General features: G+C 33.0%; 1 protein-coding gene across 1 annotated transcript in view; it reads left to right on the forward strand.

The window, feature by feature from the left end:
• The window catches only part of LOC106466091, a 15952-nt gene extending 8451 nt beyond the window's left edge, over positions 1-7501 (forward strand). Inside the window, exons 5-9 of the mRNA XM_022394047.1 lie at positions 318-686; positions 3168-3542; positions 3883-4074; positions 5260-5463; positions 6934-7501. Coding sequence (XP_022249755.1) covers positions 318-686; positions 3168-3542; positions 3883-4074; positions 5260-5463; positions 6934-7166 — 1373 coding nt within the window. The 3' untranslated portion in view covers positions 7167-7501. The remainder of the gene's footprint in view (positions 1-317; positions 687-3167; positions 3543-3882; positions 4075-5259; positions 5464-6933) is intronic.
• The last annotated feature ends 6380 nt before the right edge of the window (positions 7502-13881 follow it).

A 13881-nucleotide genomic window follows, 5' to 3' on the forward strand; every position in this document is an offset into this window, starting at 1 on the left:
CTTCAAAATAAGGGTGCGTCTTGTACACAGGTGCGTCTTATATTCCGAAAATTACGGTACTTTTACTCTCTTAATATTTCCGATGAATACATGTATGTTTGTTATAGAATCCACCTAGTTTTTGGTAAACAAGAAATATTGTTGATAAATTTCGTTTTCGACAGATTTTCTAGTCAATAAATACATTTCAAATAGATCGCTCAAGGTTTTCGCTAGATGATAAAAGAAAAGAAATATAGAATATATAAACCTTTCAAAGAAATTTTAGACTTATGTTAAATTATTTTTAAACATGTCTAATGTCATACCTGTTACAGAACGAGACCAGGATTCGAACCTAATCTGTAAAGATTGTGACTGCTGTCTTGTGCCTGATAAAGAAGACTGTTCCAGATATTTCATTTGTGAATCAGGAAAATCGGTCCGTGCTAAATGTGGGGAAGGTTTGCTATTCGAACCATCTGTCAACAACTGTGTTCTCGAAAAAGACGCCTCTTGTAAAATCAACAAATTTATTTGTCCAATGATCGATGGAATGTTTAAGAATGAAGACGATTGTAGCTCCTTTTGGTCTTGCGATAATGGAAAAGCTTTCCTGATGAACTGTCCACCTGGTCTTCATTGGAGCCAAGCTCTCCAACGTTGCGAGTGGCCATGTGTTGCTCGTTGTGATCCATCTGTACCAGGCAAGCAATACTATTTTATTGTCTTAACAACAAACAGACTCATATCTAGATAACTGATTCAAAGTTGCTTCTTGCATCAATATAACATAAAACTGTGTAAAGATATCAAAGTTTCATTTGTCAGGCGATTTGAATGTGTCAGGTTTTATAGGGCCGGATTCTTTACAGTAGGTGTCTGTGTCTTGTTGGCGATAAATTTCAACAATAAATGGACAGCACACAATCCACTTGTTTTAAAATAAAATATTCAAAACTAGCTGGATAACTCGTCCCTTGGACGGAAGTTATGTAAATTCATGATTAACGAAAGGTTATCTTAGAACATGAAAAGTTGCTTCCCTTATGTGTAATTGTAAAAAACGCAGAAACGTCCATGAAAACTGCAAACACAAAATGTGAAACTACAAGTCTGCATGTATCTTTGCATGGACCAAACAAACCGTATTGCCAAATCTGGTGAAGATTCATCAACAGAGGGCAAAGTAGTGGTAAAAAAACGCAAAAACGCCCATAAAAACTGCAAAACACAAAATGTGTAACCGCAAGATTGTATGTATCTCCCCATGGACCCAATGAGCCTCCATACCACATTTGGTGAAGATATATTCACAGAAGGTGAGGTAGTGGTAAAAAACCACAAACACGCTAATAAAAACCGCAAAACACAAAATGCAAAACGGAAAACTTGTATGTATTTCTCCATAGACCCAATGAAGCTCCATACAAAATTTGCTGAAGATCTATTTACAGAGAGGTGTGGGCGAAGTAGTATTAAAAATGCCAAAACGCCCATAAAAACACAAAATGTAAAACCGAAAATTTGTATGCACCTCTACATAGACTTAATGAGCCTCCATACCAATTTTGGTGAAAAAAACATCCAAACCCCTGCAAAGTAGTTACATGGGCATACAACAGACAGTGCTATTATATTTATATAGATAAGTCAAACATTTGTACAAAACTTTCCATGACGAGGAACCCACTTTGAGACTAATAATGGCTGGAGACGGCTTGAATAGGTAATGAAGAAATAACAGCAAATGTACAACGTTTCGACAAGGTTTTGTCATCATCAGGTACCAACGTTGTACATTTGCTGTTTTTCTTCATTACCCAAATTTATGTATATGTAAAATAAGTTATGTAAATTATATACATAATTATATAATCATGTTACTCGAACCTTCTGCATTTTTCTCGTTGTTTCATTAAATATTGATAACGTCTCGTAGTTTATAGAAAATTCTAGGTCTCATTCGGGCAATATATATATATATATTTATAGGCGACCAAGTTAGTGCACGTAAATTAGTGAAAGTGAAAGTAAAAGTGAAGTTAGACTGTGTATGAGTTTAGTTGTATCGAATGATTTCTAAAGTAAGTTTCACAGCTTGTATTGTAATAACAGAGATAGAGGATAATAATTTGTCTTGTCAAACAATATTCTAAAATAACTGAACCCGCCTGTGTGGTCTTTGATGAAAAGAAGACAATTATTTTAAGCTCCAGATACAGCACCCGACAGCCACAGAAGTGACATAAGCGCTATATAATGGCTGGAGACGTCTTAAAATTAAACTTTGTGCTGTTAGGTATTTTCCTTCATAAGCAGTTGTAAGACTATCTATCTATCTATTTTTTATTTTGAAACTGTTTAGTGTTGCGTGTTCATTTTTAATATTTTTGATATTTTACCTTTGTACGAGTTGAGTTCTGTTTAATGTATTTATCTGTGAGTATGTAATAAATATGTAGGAATTACGTATATATAGGCGTAACGGTTATGCATAATAGTCAGTAGTGTACAAATGCCTCCGCAACCCGCGGGGGGGGGGGGACAATTTATTTTAATTTATGCAGGTACATCCAGCGCTTGTCAGAAGCAGGAAATATCTCAAGATAGAACCCTGGACTGACAGCTGGTAAAATGTCTGTCTTATTACATTACGTATACTCCAGGATTAAAAGTTAAAATCAAGGAGTGTAAAAGTTTGATCAGTTCTTGTACATCTATAGCCGTTGGCTGTTGTTTGTAGTTAAGCACAAAGCTACACAAAGGGCGATCTGTGCTCTGCCCACCACGGGAATAGAAACCCAGTTTCTAGCGTTGTAAGTCCGCAGACATACCGCTGTTATTAAAAATTACAGTATTTCGAACAGTATACACAGTATTTATGATGTAGATTTTCAAGAATTCTCAAAAATATCACCCAAATCAAACAAATTATTCTTGATGCTAAAAAAAACAAAAAAAACAAAACGGAATTGTATTTATTTCAATTTTATAAAGAATATTTTAATATTCTAGAAATACACAGAAAGGAAATGACTTGATAAAGAAGTAAAAACATTGTTGGATACTCCGGTGTCATAATACAACAGCTGTTGTAAAACAGTCCTTTGTTTAAAAAAACTGAAATATTTGATACATGAAGCACTTTTTACTGTATGTTTAAATATGTTTTATTTCCTCCACAGTCTGTCCAACAACCAGCACTACCATAGAACCAACACGTGACCCTCTATGTCCTTGTGCTGAATGCATTTCTGAAAATCCTTTTGACTGTCAGTCCTACTTTAAATGTAAAAATGGAGCTCGAGAAAAGAAGTATTGTCCTATTGGTCTTTACTTCAACAAATATACCCATCTGTGTGACTATCTGCAAAATGTTGAATGTCCAGACATTGGAGATCCTTGCCTGTGTAAAAGACCCAATGGCAAATTTGTTTTACCCGAGGACTGTAAAAAATATGTTGAGTGTGTTAACGGTATCGCCTTCATCAAAAAGTGTCCATGGAATCAGAAGTTTGATAAATACAGACAAACCTGTGTTTCTTCCAATGGTGGATGTGGTAATTACATTATGATTTTTTTTGTCTTTTGTATGTTTTCTAAGTAATACAATATTTTAGCTCAATGTCTGGCTTAAAACAAATCACAAAATAAATCACCGTGTCCTACACAAATCAATATATGCTGTTGATTAAACAACTAAATACGAAATTTCAATAATGTTTTTTTTTCTTCTTTTAACTATAATTTTTAGTTTTATTCATATTTGAAGCCTTATAACACTAAAATTCGGGATCCGATTCTCCGCAAAGGATACAATGCAGATAGACTATTATGTTACTTTATGCTTAAAAGAAAGAAATAATTAATTAATTCAGTAGTGAGTTTGTTTGGTATTAGACAACTGGGGAAAGGATCCTGTCTGTAGATACGTCGACGGCTTATTTCCGAAGAAAGATGATTGTACTAAGTTCTACCACTGTTTTAATGGCAAGTCCTACCTAAAAGACTGTCCCATGTCTTTGTTCTTCAACCCTCGCCTTCAGGTCTGTGACTGGCCTTGGAATGTTAACAAGTGCGGAGTTGTTACAGGTAAATAAGTATGTTAATGATTCATTGCTGTGTATTTAAAAATGAGTACTCAAGTACTTTGAAAATAAATATTGGGAGCCTACTTTTCAAATATTCACTGTGATCAGGCTGTATAATAACTTTGCCATTTATGATTTATGCTCTGCGTGGTTTATGGTAACCATTGCTGCAATTAAAACTTCTGGTACAGTATTATTTGTGACGTGAAATCCAATTGTTGTGATTAATATTTATATAGACTCTCAAATTAGATTGCAGTAATTTGTTTTATTAGGTTTCGTACACTCGCTACATAAGTTCACTTAATGGTTCCATCTTTGTTTATTTTGCTGATTCCTTTTACTTTAATAGCTCCTATCTAGGTTACTCTCTCTCAGAATTTTTCTCTTTCTACATCTCTCACATTTCTTTATCTTTCAAGTATTTGTTTTTCTTTTTATAGTTCTTACATTTGTTTATCTTGAAAATAATTTCTATTTCTACTGTTCTTACGATTTCTTTCTAATGTTTTTACTTAGGTTTAAGTTGCAAATATCTTTTCTTTCAGTAGTTATTATTTTTGGTTATCTGGATTTGTTTTATTCTTACCCAACTTTGACTTATTATCCTTTACCTCATTTTATAACATTATCGTAGCTTATATTATAGAACAAATTCTTATTCAAGAATGACTATATGTTATTTTCCTCATTATAGAATGTTTTCTTCGGTTTGTTTTATCTTTTTCTCTAGTTCTCAGATGCTCTAGTGTTTAAGACATTATAAAACGCCTACTTTAGATTAACTTCTAAATATCTGCATTTCCTAAATTTCTTGTCATTTACCCCTTTTTTTCACAATACTTTTTCAAAGTAAATTTTGACTTTTCCTGTTTTCTAAAACACCTACTTTAGGTCAAACTAATAGGTTTTATTTTCTGCAATCTTTCTGTTAGACTACGTTACACATTATTTTTCTTACCTAAAACACCTACTTCAGATACTATTTTTATAACTCTTTTCACACCATCTCGAAAATAGTCATATATTGCACGAGCATCATTATCACCAAATTATACCTCATTAAATGCTAAGAGTAAAAATCTAAAATGTGTCAATGTTTTTAGGTGATCTTTGGAAGGTCTTCCATGTTATTGTAAGTTCGCTGTTCTTAGAAACCTTTTTTATTATTAACTTCAATTTTCAGATCCAGATCCTACCTGTATTGTTAATCACAACATAAAATGTCCATCCAGCGCATGTAGAGTGGCTGACCCATATGATTGTGGTTCTTTTTACGACTGTACTGCAGACGGTAAAGCCTGTAAGAAGATGTGCCCAGCTGGACTCAAGTTTAACCCTATTAAGATGGTCTGTGATTTACCTGAGAACTGTGATTGCACTCTAACAGGTAGGATTAAAAGAAAGTCTATATATATAGCAGGATTAGAAATGTACAAGTGCTCCCACCAGTATTTATGAAACCTAGAGTCACAAGGAGATAACAATAATGAAACCAGAGTATTAGTTTCTGGTGATTAAGGACATCTAGTCCCACCAAACATGCTCGTCCTTTCCAAGAGGGAAGGCTGTCAAGTAGGTTGCATCCTTGACGTAAGAAACAGCTTTAGAAACGATGGCAGAGCAAGATCTGCCATCGGCTCGACGGTCCGCAAGGACTATGGGGAAAAAAAAAGTATAGAATATTCACGAAACACGGAGGATCAGTGACGTTTAGAGCACATTAAAAGAGCAAGGGTTCATTAACAAAAAAAGGGTTATTTTCAAGCATCATAAGACAAACCTTTTTTGGGGCGGATGTTTTAAAGGAGACTATGGGTGCTTCTGGTACACATGTGATAAAATCCATAAGAAGTAAACAGATACCCTTTTATTCCTTTTCAATTGGTCTTATAAACACTTTTATGATCTAAAACTAAACAGCGAATTTTGCGTATTAAGACTTAATGGCATATTACACTTGCATATTACATATTACTCAAGACCATGTTTTTCATTGATTTTAAAACTTAAATCCCCCTTTTTTGCTAGTAAATCACAGCAAGCAACTTGTAGAATCAAGTTTAGCTTTTCGAAGTTGTTGATAATTTGTATAACAGAGAGAAAAAAGAGCATTTTTGGGACATTAAGGCAAGAAGGCAGGGGCTTGAGCCCGCCAAGATACCCCTTGTGCACGTCATTTAGAATCGTAACGAAATTATTATGATAAAAACAGTTCAACCTTAAATTCAGAGCACTTTGTTAACAATTATCAAGATATTTTATGTGTTGTGTATCTGTATTTTCAACTGTGTCCGTGCATCAATGTTTTCTCGATTTTTGAACACCTCTCACAATTTTTGATGAAACAACTTAAAAAAATGTCTGCAGGCTAATGCCCCCTCCCCACCCTACCCCATACACACAGAGAAAATAAACGAAAGAAACATTTTATCACTTATGATTGTCAGGTGACTTGCTGATTTACATATTCAAAATCGTTTTAATATAACGTACTCAACCGACTGTTTTCTTTGCTGTTTTACTACGTTTTAGAGTATATTATTCTTAAGTTATTACGTTTTGGATTCATACACACACACACATATATATCTCCTAAACTATTAACCTACCTTTCTATTAATCATTTTAAAGAACTTTATCCTTACTTTGTTAAAATTTAGAATTTTTGAATCTTCTGGTTTTATTGCTTTAAAAATGTCAAATCTCGTTAGTTATTAAGTTTCTTTGAGCCATTTTAACCCGAAATTGCTAGAATTGTTTGAGTGAGTTTAACCTGAAACTTTTAGTTTTTCACGAAATATCTTAACTTTAAATTGTTAAAAATATGAAGAGTATTGCCATCGTTTTATCACACCAGCTCCAGCACAGGAACCAAGGGATGTGAAAGAAATCAAACCTGCTTCCAAGCCTACTTCCAAACCTTCTGATCCATGTGCAAAGCGAAGTTTTGGAATGGTTCGCAGTCCAACTGATTGTTCCAAGTTCATCAATTGTGCATCAGCGCAAAGAATTGAGCAGAGCTGTCCTCCTGGAACTTATTTTAATGAAGCTGTTCAAATATGTGACTTTAAAACCAATGTTCAATGTTGATTGAAATTTTCTAATCATCCAATTAAAAATATGCCAATTTGATGCTTAATAACTGTTTCATAGGTTGGAATAGAATAAAACTGTTAATTTGTTACTTTGAATAAATAGCTTTAACTGAAAGCCTTGTGCAACAGGTGAGCGATTCGTCCAATATTGTAAATGCTTTACAAATTATATAGTATCACTAAGAAAATTAAACAATAAAATAATGACTACGATTAGAACTCCATCTCAAATTATAAATCAATTTAACTGTTTCAAATTATAATGTACTATTGTACATTGACAGCTATCTAGCTATGTTAACGTTATGCTGTAAGCTCTGTTTTATTTGAATTGTGTCAGAAATAAAGTATTCTAATAAACAAAACTTATTCGTAGACTTTCATTAATCTCACAGTTTAACTGTATTTTCAAATTAACATAACAAGTACATTTCACAATAATTCTCGAACAAATCGTTGAAGTTATAAATGCTTATTATCTATGTAAGTAACATATTCTAAGTACATGAAGCATTTAAAAGTAAATGTTTCTTTTTTATGTTATCGTACATATGTATGAATATAATGTGTTTGTGTGTTCGCTTTATCAATAATCAAATACATAATTTTGCCAAGAAGAAGAAGAAGGTTGTTCAGAGGATAAGGATTTTATCTGATGTGCAAACCTGTAGCTTAAACAATCAATAAACATAGTCTCTTGTATGTTATTGTACGCCTTCAAAGACGGCGAAATTATCAAGTGTTTTTTTTGTCTCAGAAACCAATTTCATACAGAGTAGTTGAGTGGCTTTATCTGATGATTCTAATCCATTATCTTGCATTATGTTAACAATCAGCTTACTTGAGTAGGCTTTCGAAATCTTAAAATAACGTGCGCGAATTAATTGTTCAATTATATGCGTTCAAATATTTTCATTGTAAATATATATAAGACATTTTCATATTCTCTGTTACTATAAGCTGATTACTAATGCGCAAAGATAGCAACTTTAAACCATTTGGTTCTCCAAAGCTTATAAGTAGTACTAGCCCGTTTGATGAGCCTCGTATAGTGGCATGGAAAGTGCTAGAAAGGGCTAGGCCAATATTTAAAAAAATTGTGGAGGTGGTATGATAAAGTATACCACACAGATAAAGTGGTATGGTAAAGTATACTACACAGATAAAGTGGTATGGTAAAGTATACTACACAGATAAAGTGGTATGGTAAAGTACATCACACAGATAAAGTGGTATGGTAAAGTATACCACACAGATAAACAGTTATGATAAAGTATATAATACAGACAAAGTGGTATGTAAAGTATATAACACAGATAAAGTGCTATGATAAAATATATCACACAGATAAAGTGTCATGTAAAGTATATAACACAGACAAAGTGATATGGTAAAGTATACCACACAGATAAAGTGGTATGATAAAGTATACCACACAGATAAAGTGGTATGGTAAAGTATATAACACAAATAAAGTGGTATGATAAAGTATATAACACAGACAAAATGGTATGGTAAAGTATATCACACAAATAAAGTGGTATGGTAAAGTATATAACACACAGACAAAGTGGTATGGTAAAGTATATCACACAGATAAAGTGGTATGGTAAAGTATATAACACACAGACAAAGTGGTATGGTAAAGTATACCATACAGACAAAGTGATATGGTAAAGTATACCACACAGATAAAGTGGTATGATAAAATATACCACACAAATAAAGTGGTATGGTAAAGTATATAACACAGATAAAGTGGTATGGTAAAGTATATAACACAGACAAAATGGTATGGTAAAGTATATAACACAGACAAAGTGGTATGGTAAGGTATACCACACAGACAAAGTGGTATGGTAAAGTATACCATACAGACAAAGTGGTATGGTAAAGTATATCACACAGATAAAGTGGTATGGTAAAGTATATAACACAGGCAAAGTGGTATGATAAAGTATATCACACAGACAAAGTGGTATGGTAAAGTATACCACACAGATAAAGTGGTATGATAAAGTATACCACACAGATAAAGTGGTATGATAAAGTATACCACACAGATAAAGTGGTATGGTAAAGTATACCACACAGAAAAAGTGGTATGGTAAAGTATACTACACAGATAAAGTGGTATGGTAAAGTATATAACACAGACAAAATGGTATGGTAAAGTATACCACACAGATAAATTAGTATGGTAAAGTATATAACACAGACGAAATGGTATGGTAAAGTATACCACACAGATAAAGTGGTGTGGAAAATACAGCATCATGTTACTAGGATCCTTTTACTGTTTATAATTATCGGAGCATGGAAGCATTTTTTTGTTCGAAATCTGGTGACCCTAACAACTATTTCTTAACTTTGTTTAGTTAATGAACAGGAACTTTCATTTCTGTAAACTTTCACTTTCAACTTCTATAGCTAATTATGTTAGTGACATATATATATAATATCTCTAAAGTAAGAGCAGATGAAACAGTTTGCTTCGTTGACAAAACCTTAAATATGTTACTGTTTGAAGGCTGGAAACGAAAATTTCGAAAGATAAAAGAAACACCAAGTAATTTCGAATAACAAAAGGAGAGTCAAAGTGAAACTGTAAATCATACCATCATGGGTGCTATAGCTTTCCCAGTATGAGTGCAGTCTATTTTATGTATTAGTTGCTACATATGCAACATTATCTGGTTGGTGAGGAATGAAACTTAAGATGCTAAAAATGCAATACTTTTAGGTTAGAAAGAGTCAGACCCGCCGATAGGGGGGGGGAGCAAAGGGGAAACTGCCCAGGGGCCCAGGCGAATGAAACCTGATTATGCCGTAAAGCCCGCAAAGCATCTTTAGGCTATATCTTCATTTAATGATAAAAACCATAGTTTTTGGCTTTTCTTTGCATATAGACCCTTGATACATTAAGAACGACTGAAATAATAATTTGATTAATAATCAATATGTATTTATTACTTTATATATTTAACAGATATTTGTCGTTACTTTGTTAACGTTTTTACGCTTATACTGTGAGGTAAAAACGGCTGCTGTCTGGTTTATGAGCTCGTTGCTGTCCTAATTTAGGATCTTCTTTTTAATAAATTCTTGAAAATGTTAAAAAAGAGAGAGAGAAAAGGGGCCCGGCGAGGATGTTTGCCCCGGGGCCCGTGCTGGCTCTCTACGTTCCTGGAAAGAGTCGTCAGTGTTGATAACCAAAAAAGGATTAAGTATAAACAGTGCGGGAAAAACGGAATGGTTTTCTAGACTTTCGAATAGATTGCTCACAAAAAATGGACCCATACAGATATTAAATATATAAATTGTCCTCCTTATAGTACATCGTTATTACATGCAACATCCTTACTCTCCCAATCTGAACACGAGTCCATATATCAAGACTGGCTATATAAACTGTACTCTGATTCTTTTCGCTGTCCCTCAAAAGCAAGGCAGTCTAAACTTGGTATAGTGGAGGGGTTGATTTTATACATTATCTTGGACCTTCATCAACATCATCAACAGAGATAACAGTATAAACCCTTTCTTAAACCAGCTTTGTTGGATGAATTATCCTGAAACTTCTCAATCGTCATTTACAGTAATGACTGTCTGAAAATGGTAATATATTACATCCCCCCGTGATTTTACTGAATTTGGTAACACGACCTAACAAAAATTTTAAAGTGTCGCTCATATTAAGAGAAGTAAATAAATGGGAATATTTGAGCAGGGGATAAGATTTTATGAATTTAAAAGGATCGGCCCATTTCATTTTTCTCATTTCTGTGTGTAGTTTTGTAATTTGTTAAACGTCCTGGGCGAGGTAAGCACGTGTGGAAAAGGTTCTTCTTTGTTTTGTACCAAACGCCGCTAACTATAATCATAACAACGGCAACAAATTCAGAGCTAGGTTATGTTTAACGGATTAAATCATACATTTCATATTGTAGCATATTACAGTATAATCATATTAGAGCTTTTCCTCGAAATTTCGCTATGTTGTGATAGTCCTGGCAATCAAACTTTTTCTTCTGTTATTATATTTCTAAAACATACAACAATTCATGTATTATCTCCAGACTTTAGTGAGTCAGTAGTAAGTTATGAATTTACAACCCTAAAAAAATAATTCGAGGTTCGATTCCCCGTGGTAGACAGAGTGCATATAGTCAGTTGTGTAGCTCTGCACTAAGAAACAATACTCAATCTCCCGCGGAGAATCAAACCCTGAATTTTAGCGTTGTAAGTTCGTAAACTTACAGCTGTCCTATTTCTTTATTTCACTGGAACCATACATTTTTTTTTCTCATAACGATTGATTCGGCTTTCAACAGTTAACCCCTTAATTACCAAAGTAAGACAGATTCGCTTCAGAAACAGTTTTATTAAAATAAGATCCAAAACTAACTGCCAAAACCTGGATACAATAACATTTTACTTTATGAAAATTGTTTAATATTCCAATGAAAATGCAGTAAAAGACATTTTTTACAAAATACAGTGTATATCATAATTTGTAATACAAGAAATAACTCCTAAATATATAGAAAAAATATAAGATACGATATTTTAGTTATGAAATATTATCAGTTTGCCACTCGCTTCAAATTTCGCACAACTGAAAAAGTTGCGTAACAAACTGTTTTCCGCAAATGGTTTATTAAAACAAAAATATCAATATTTGAGCTCAAATTAGCTCGTAAAACCAAACTATTAAAAGCAATTCCTAAGGATCTGTAATCAAAGCATTTTTTTTTCAAAAATGGAACGTTGATACGTAACGGGTTAAACTTCAAATGCCCACTCACCTGCAGCTAGATCCTGTTCCCATGGCTATTGTGTTTGTGGTCTATAGAAAAACTCTCTAACTTGCGTTTATTGATATCTAAACACCATGCGGTTGGTAGGGAGGCTAGACTCATAAAACAATGTTAGTTATCATTCTCAACAGGATTATTTTTCACACAGAACATTTGGAAGTCTGTCACCTGTTAGTACCATCAAAACTGTGTATAATCTTTGTCATATTGTGATACTTACAACAAGAAAGCCGAATAAACATGGTCGCCTGGCTTACCTTTGCAGTATTACTTGGTAAGAAATATAATTTTTATGTTGTTAGTTTTTAATGCAATGTAGATAATAAGAAATATCATGTTTATTTTGTTAGTTTTTAATGTAATGTAGATAATAAGAAATATCCTGTTTATGGTAGTAGTTTTTAATGTTATGTAGTTAATATATCATGATTATACTGTTAGTTTCTAATGAAATGTAATATAAATAATAAGAAACATTATGTTTACGTTGTTAGTTTTTAGTGTAATGTATATAATAAGAAATATTATGTTTACGTTGTTAGTTTTTAGCGTAGTGTAATGTAAATAATAAGAAATATCATGTTTATATTGGTAGTTTTTAGTGTAGTGTAATGTAAATAATAAGAAATATCATGTTTATATTGGTAGTTTTTAGTGTAGTGTAATGTAAATAGTAAGAAATATCATGTTTATATTGGTAGTTTTTAGTGTAGTGTAATGTAAATAATAAGAAATATCATGTTTATATTGGTAGTTTTTAGTGTAATGTAATGTAAATAATAAGAAATATCATGTTTATATTGATAGTTTTAGTGTAATGTGATGTAAATAATAAGAAATATCATGTTTATATTGGTAGTTTTTAGTGTAATGCAATGTAGATAAACTATGTTCATCGGTTGTCTTTTTTTCATTTCACATGCTTATTGTTACGCGATGTAATTTCATTAGTCCAGCAAATTGCTTTCACTTTGAGTATTAGTAAATTGAATTTGAGAAGCTATCTAACGTTAACGTATACACCAAGCTGGTTCTATTATAAACAGAACACAAATATCATGCTAGATGTACTCCCTCAGGATCCCCGAAAGTGTTCTGCTTGAAGAGTAAATAGAACCCAAAATTAAGAGCAACAAATATTTATTTCTCGCTTTTGTCGTTCATATTCCAATGCTTTGTTGTAGCACACAGAGTGCATAATTCTTCTCGTGATTCATGGGATGTAACGTTAAGCGTCCCTTATGTGACGTCATTTTAGTGTCTACTGACTGATTGACTGACAGAAACATCGAGCAAAGTACAAATAATCCATTGTTAACTTTGGCTTACGAACAACCAAGTCAAACGTTTACAGAAAGAAAGTTATCTTTAGGGTTTTTAGGGTATTCTTTGTTTGCACACAATAAATATAACTGAGCATAAAAAATATTGAAAAATAATCAAACGTTTTTTAAAGCATTCTTTTGTTTCTACTATCTTAGATAGAAAAATATTTCATAGCAGCCGTAAATAAATGATTTTATTGAACTTGACGTTGTTTAAAATTTTCGTGCAAAGCTACACAAGGGCTATTTGTGCATAACCGTCTCTAAATTTGAGCTGATGGATTAAAGAGAAGGCAGTTAAACAACAGCACCCACCACCAACTCTTAAACTATTTTTGCTCTACCGTACAGTGGAATTGGACCGTCACTCTTATAGCACATCCACAGCTTCAGTGTACGGAACGCGTTTTTTGAAGCAACGACACCTAAACTATGATCCACGAGATTAAAAGTCTGGGAACGCTAACCAATAGAATACCTCCAGTCATATCGGACTTGAATATTTTCCTCCAGAACTTTAGGCTTAAATTGTGCAACTTTGTGTTCAAAACCAAAATAAATAAAA

Source organism: Limulus polyphemus, unplaced genomic scaffold (genome assembly GCF_000517525.1).
Source record: "Limulus polyphemus unplaced genomic scaffold, Limulus_polyphemus-2.1.2 Scaffold2148, whole genome shotgun sequence".
Lineage (NCBI taxonomy): Eukaryota > Metazoa > Arthropoda > Merostomata > Xiphosura > Limulidae > Limulus > Limulus polyphemus.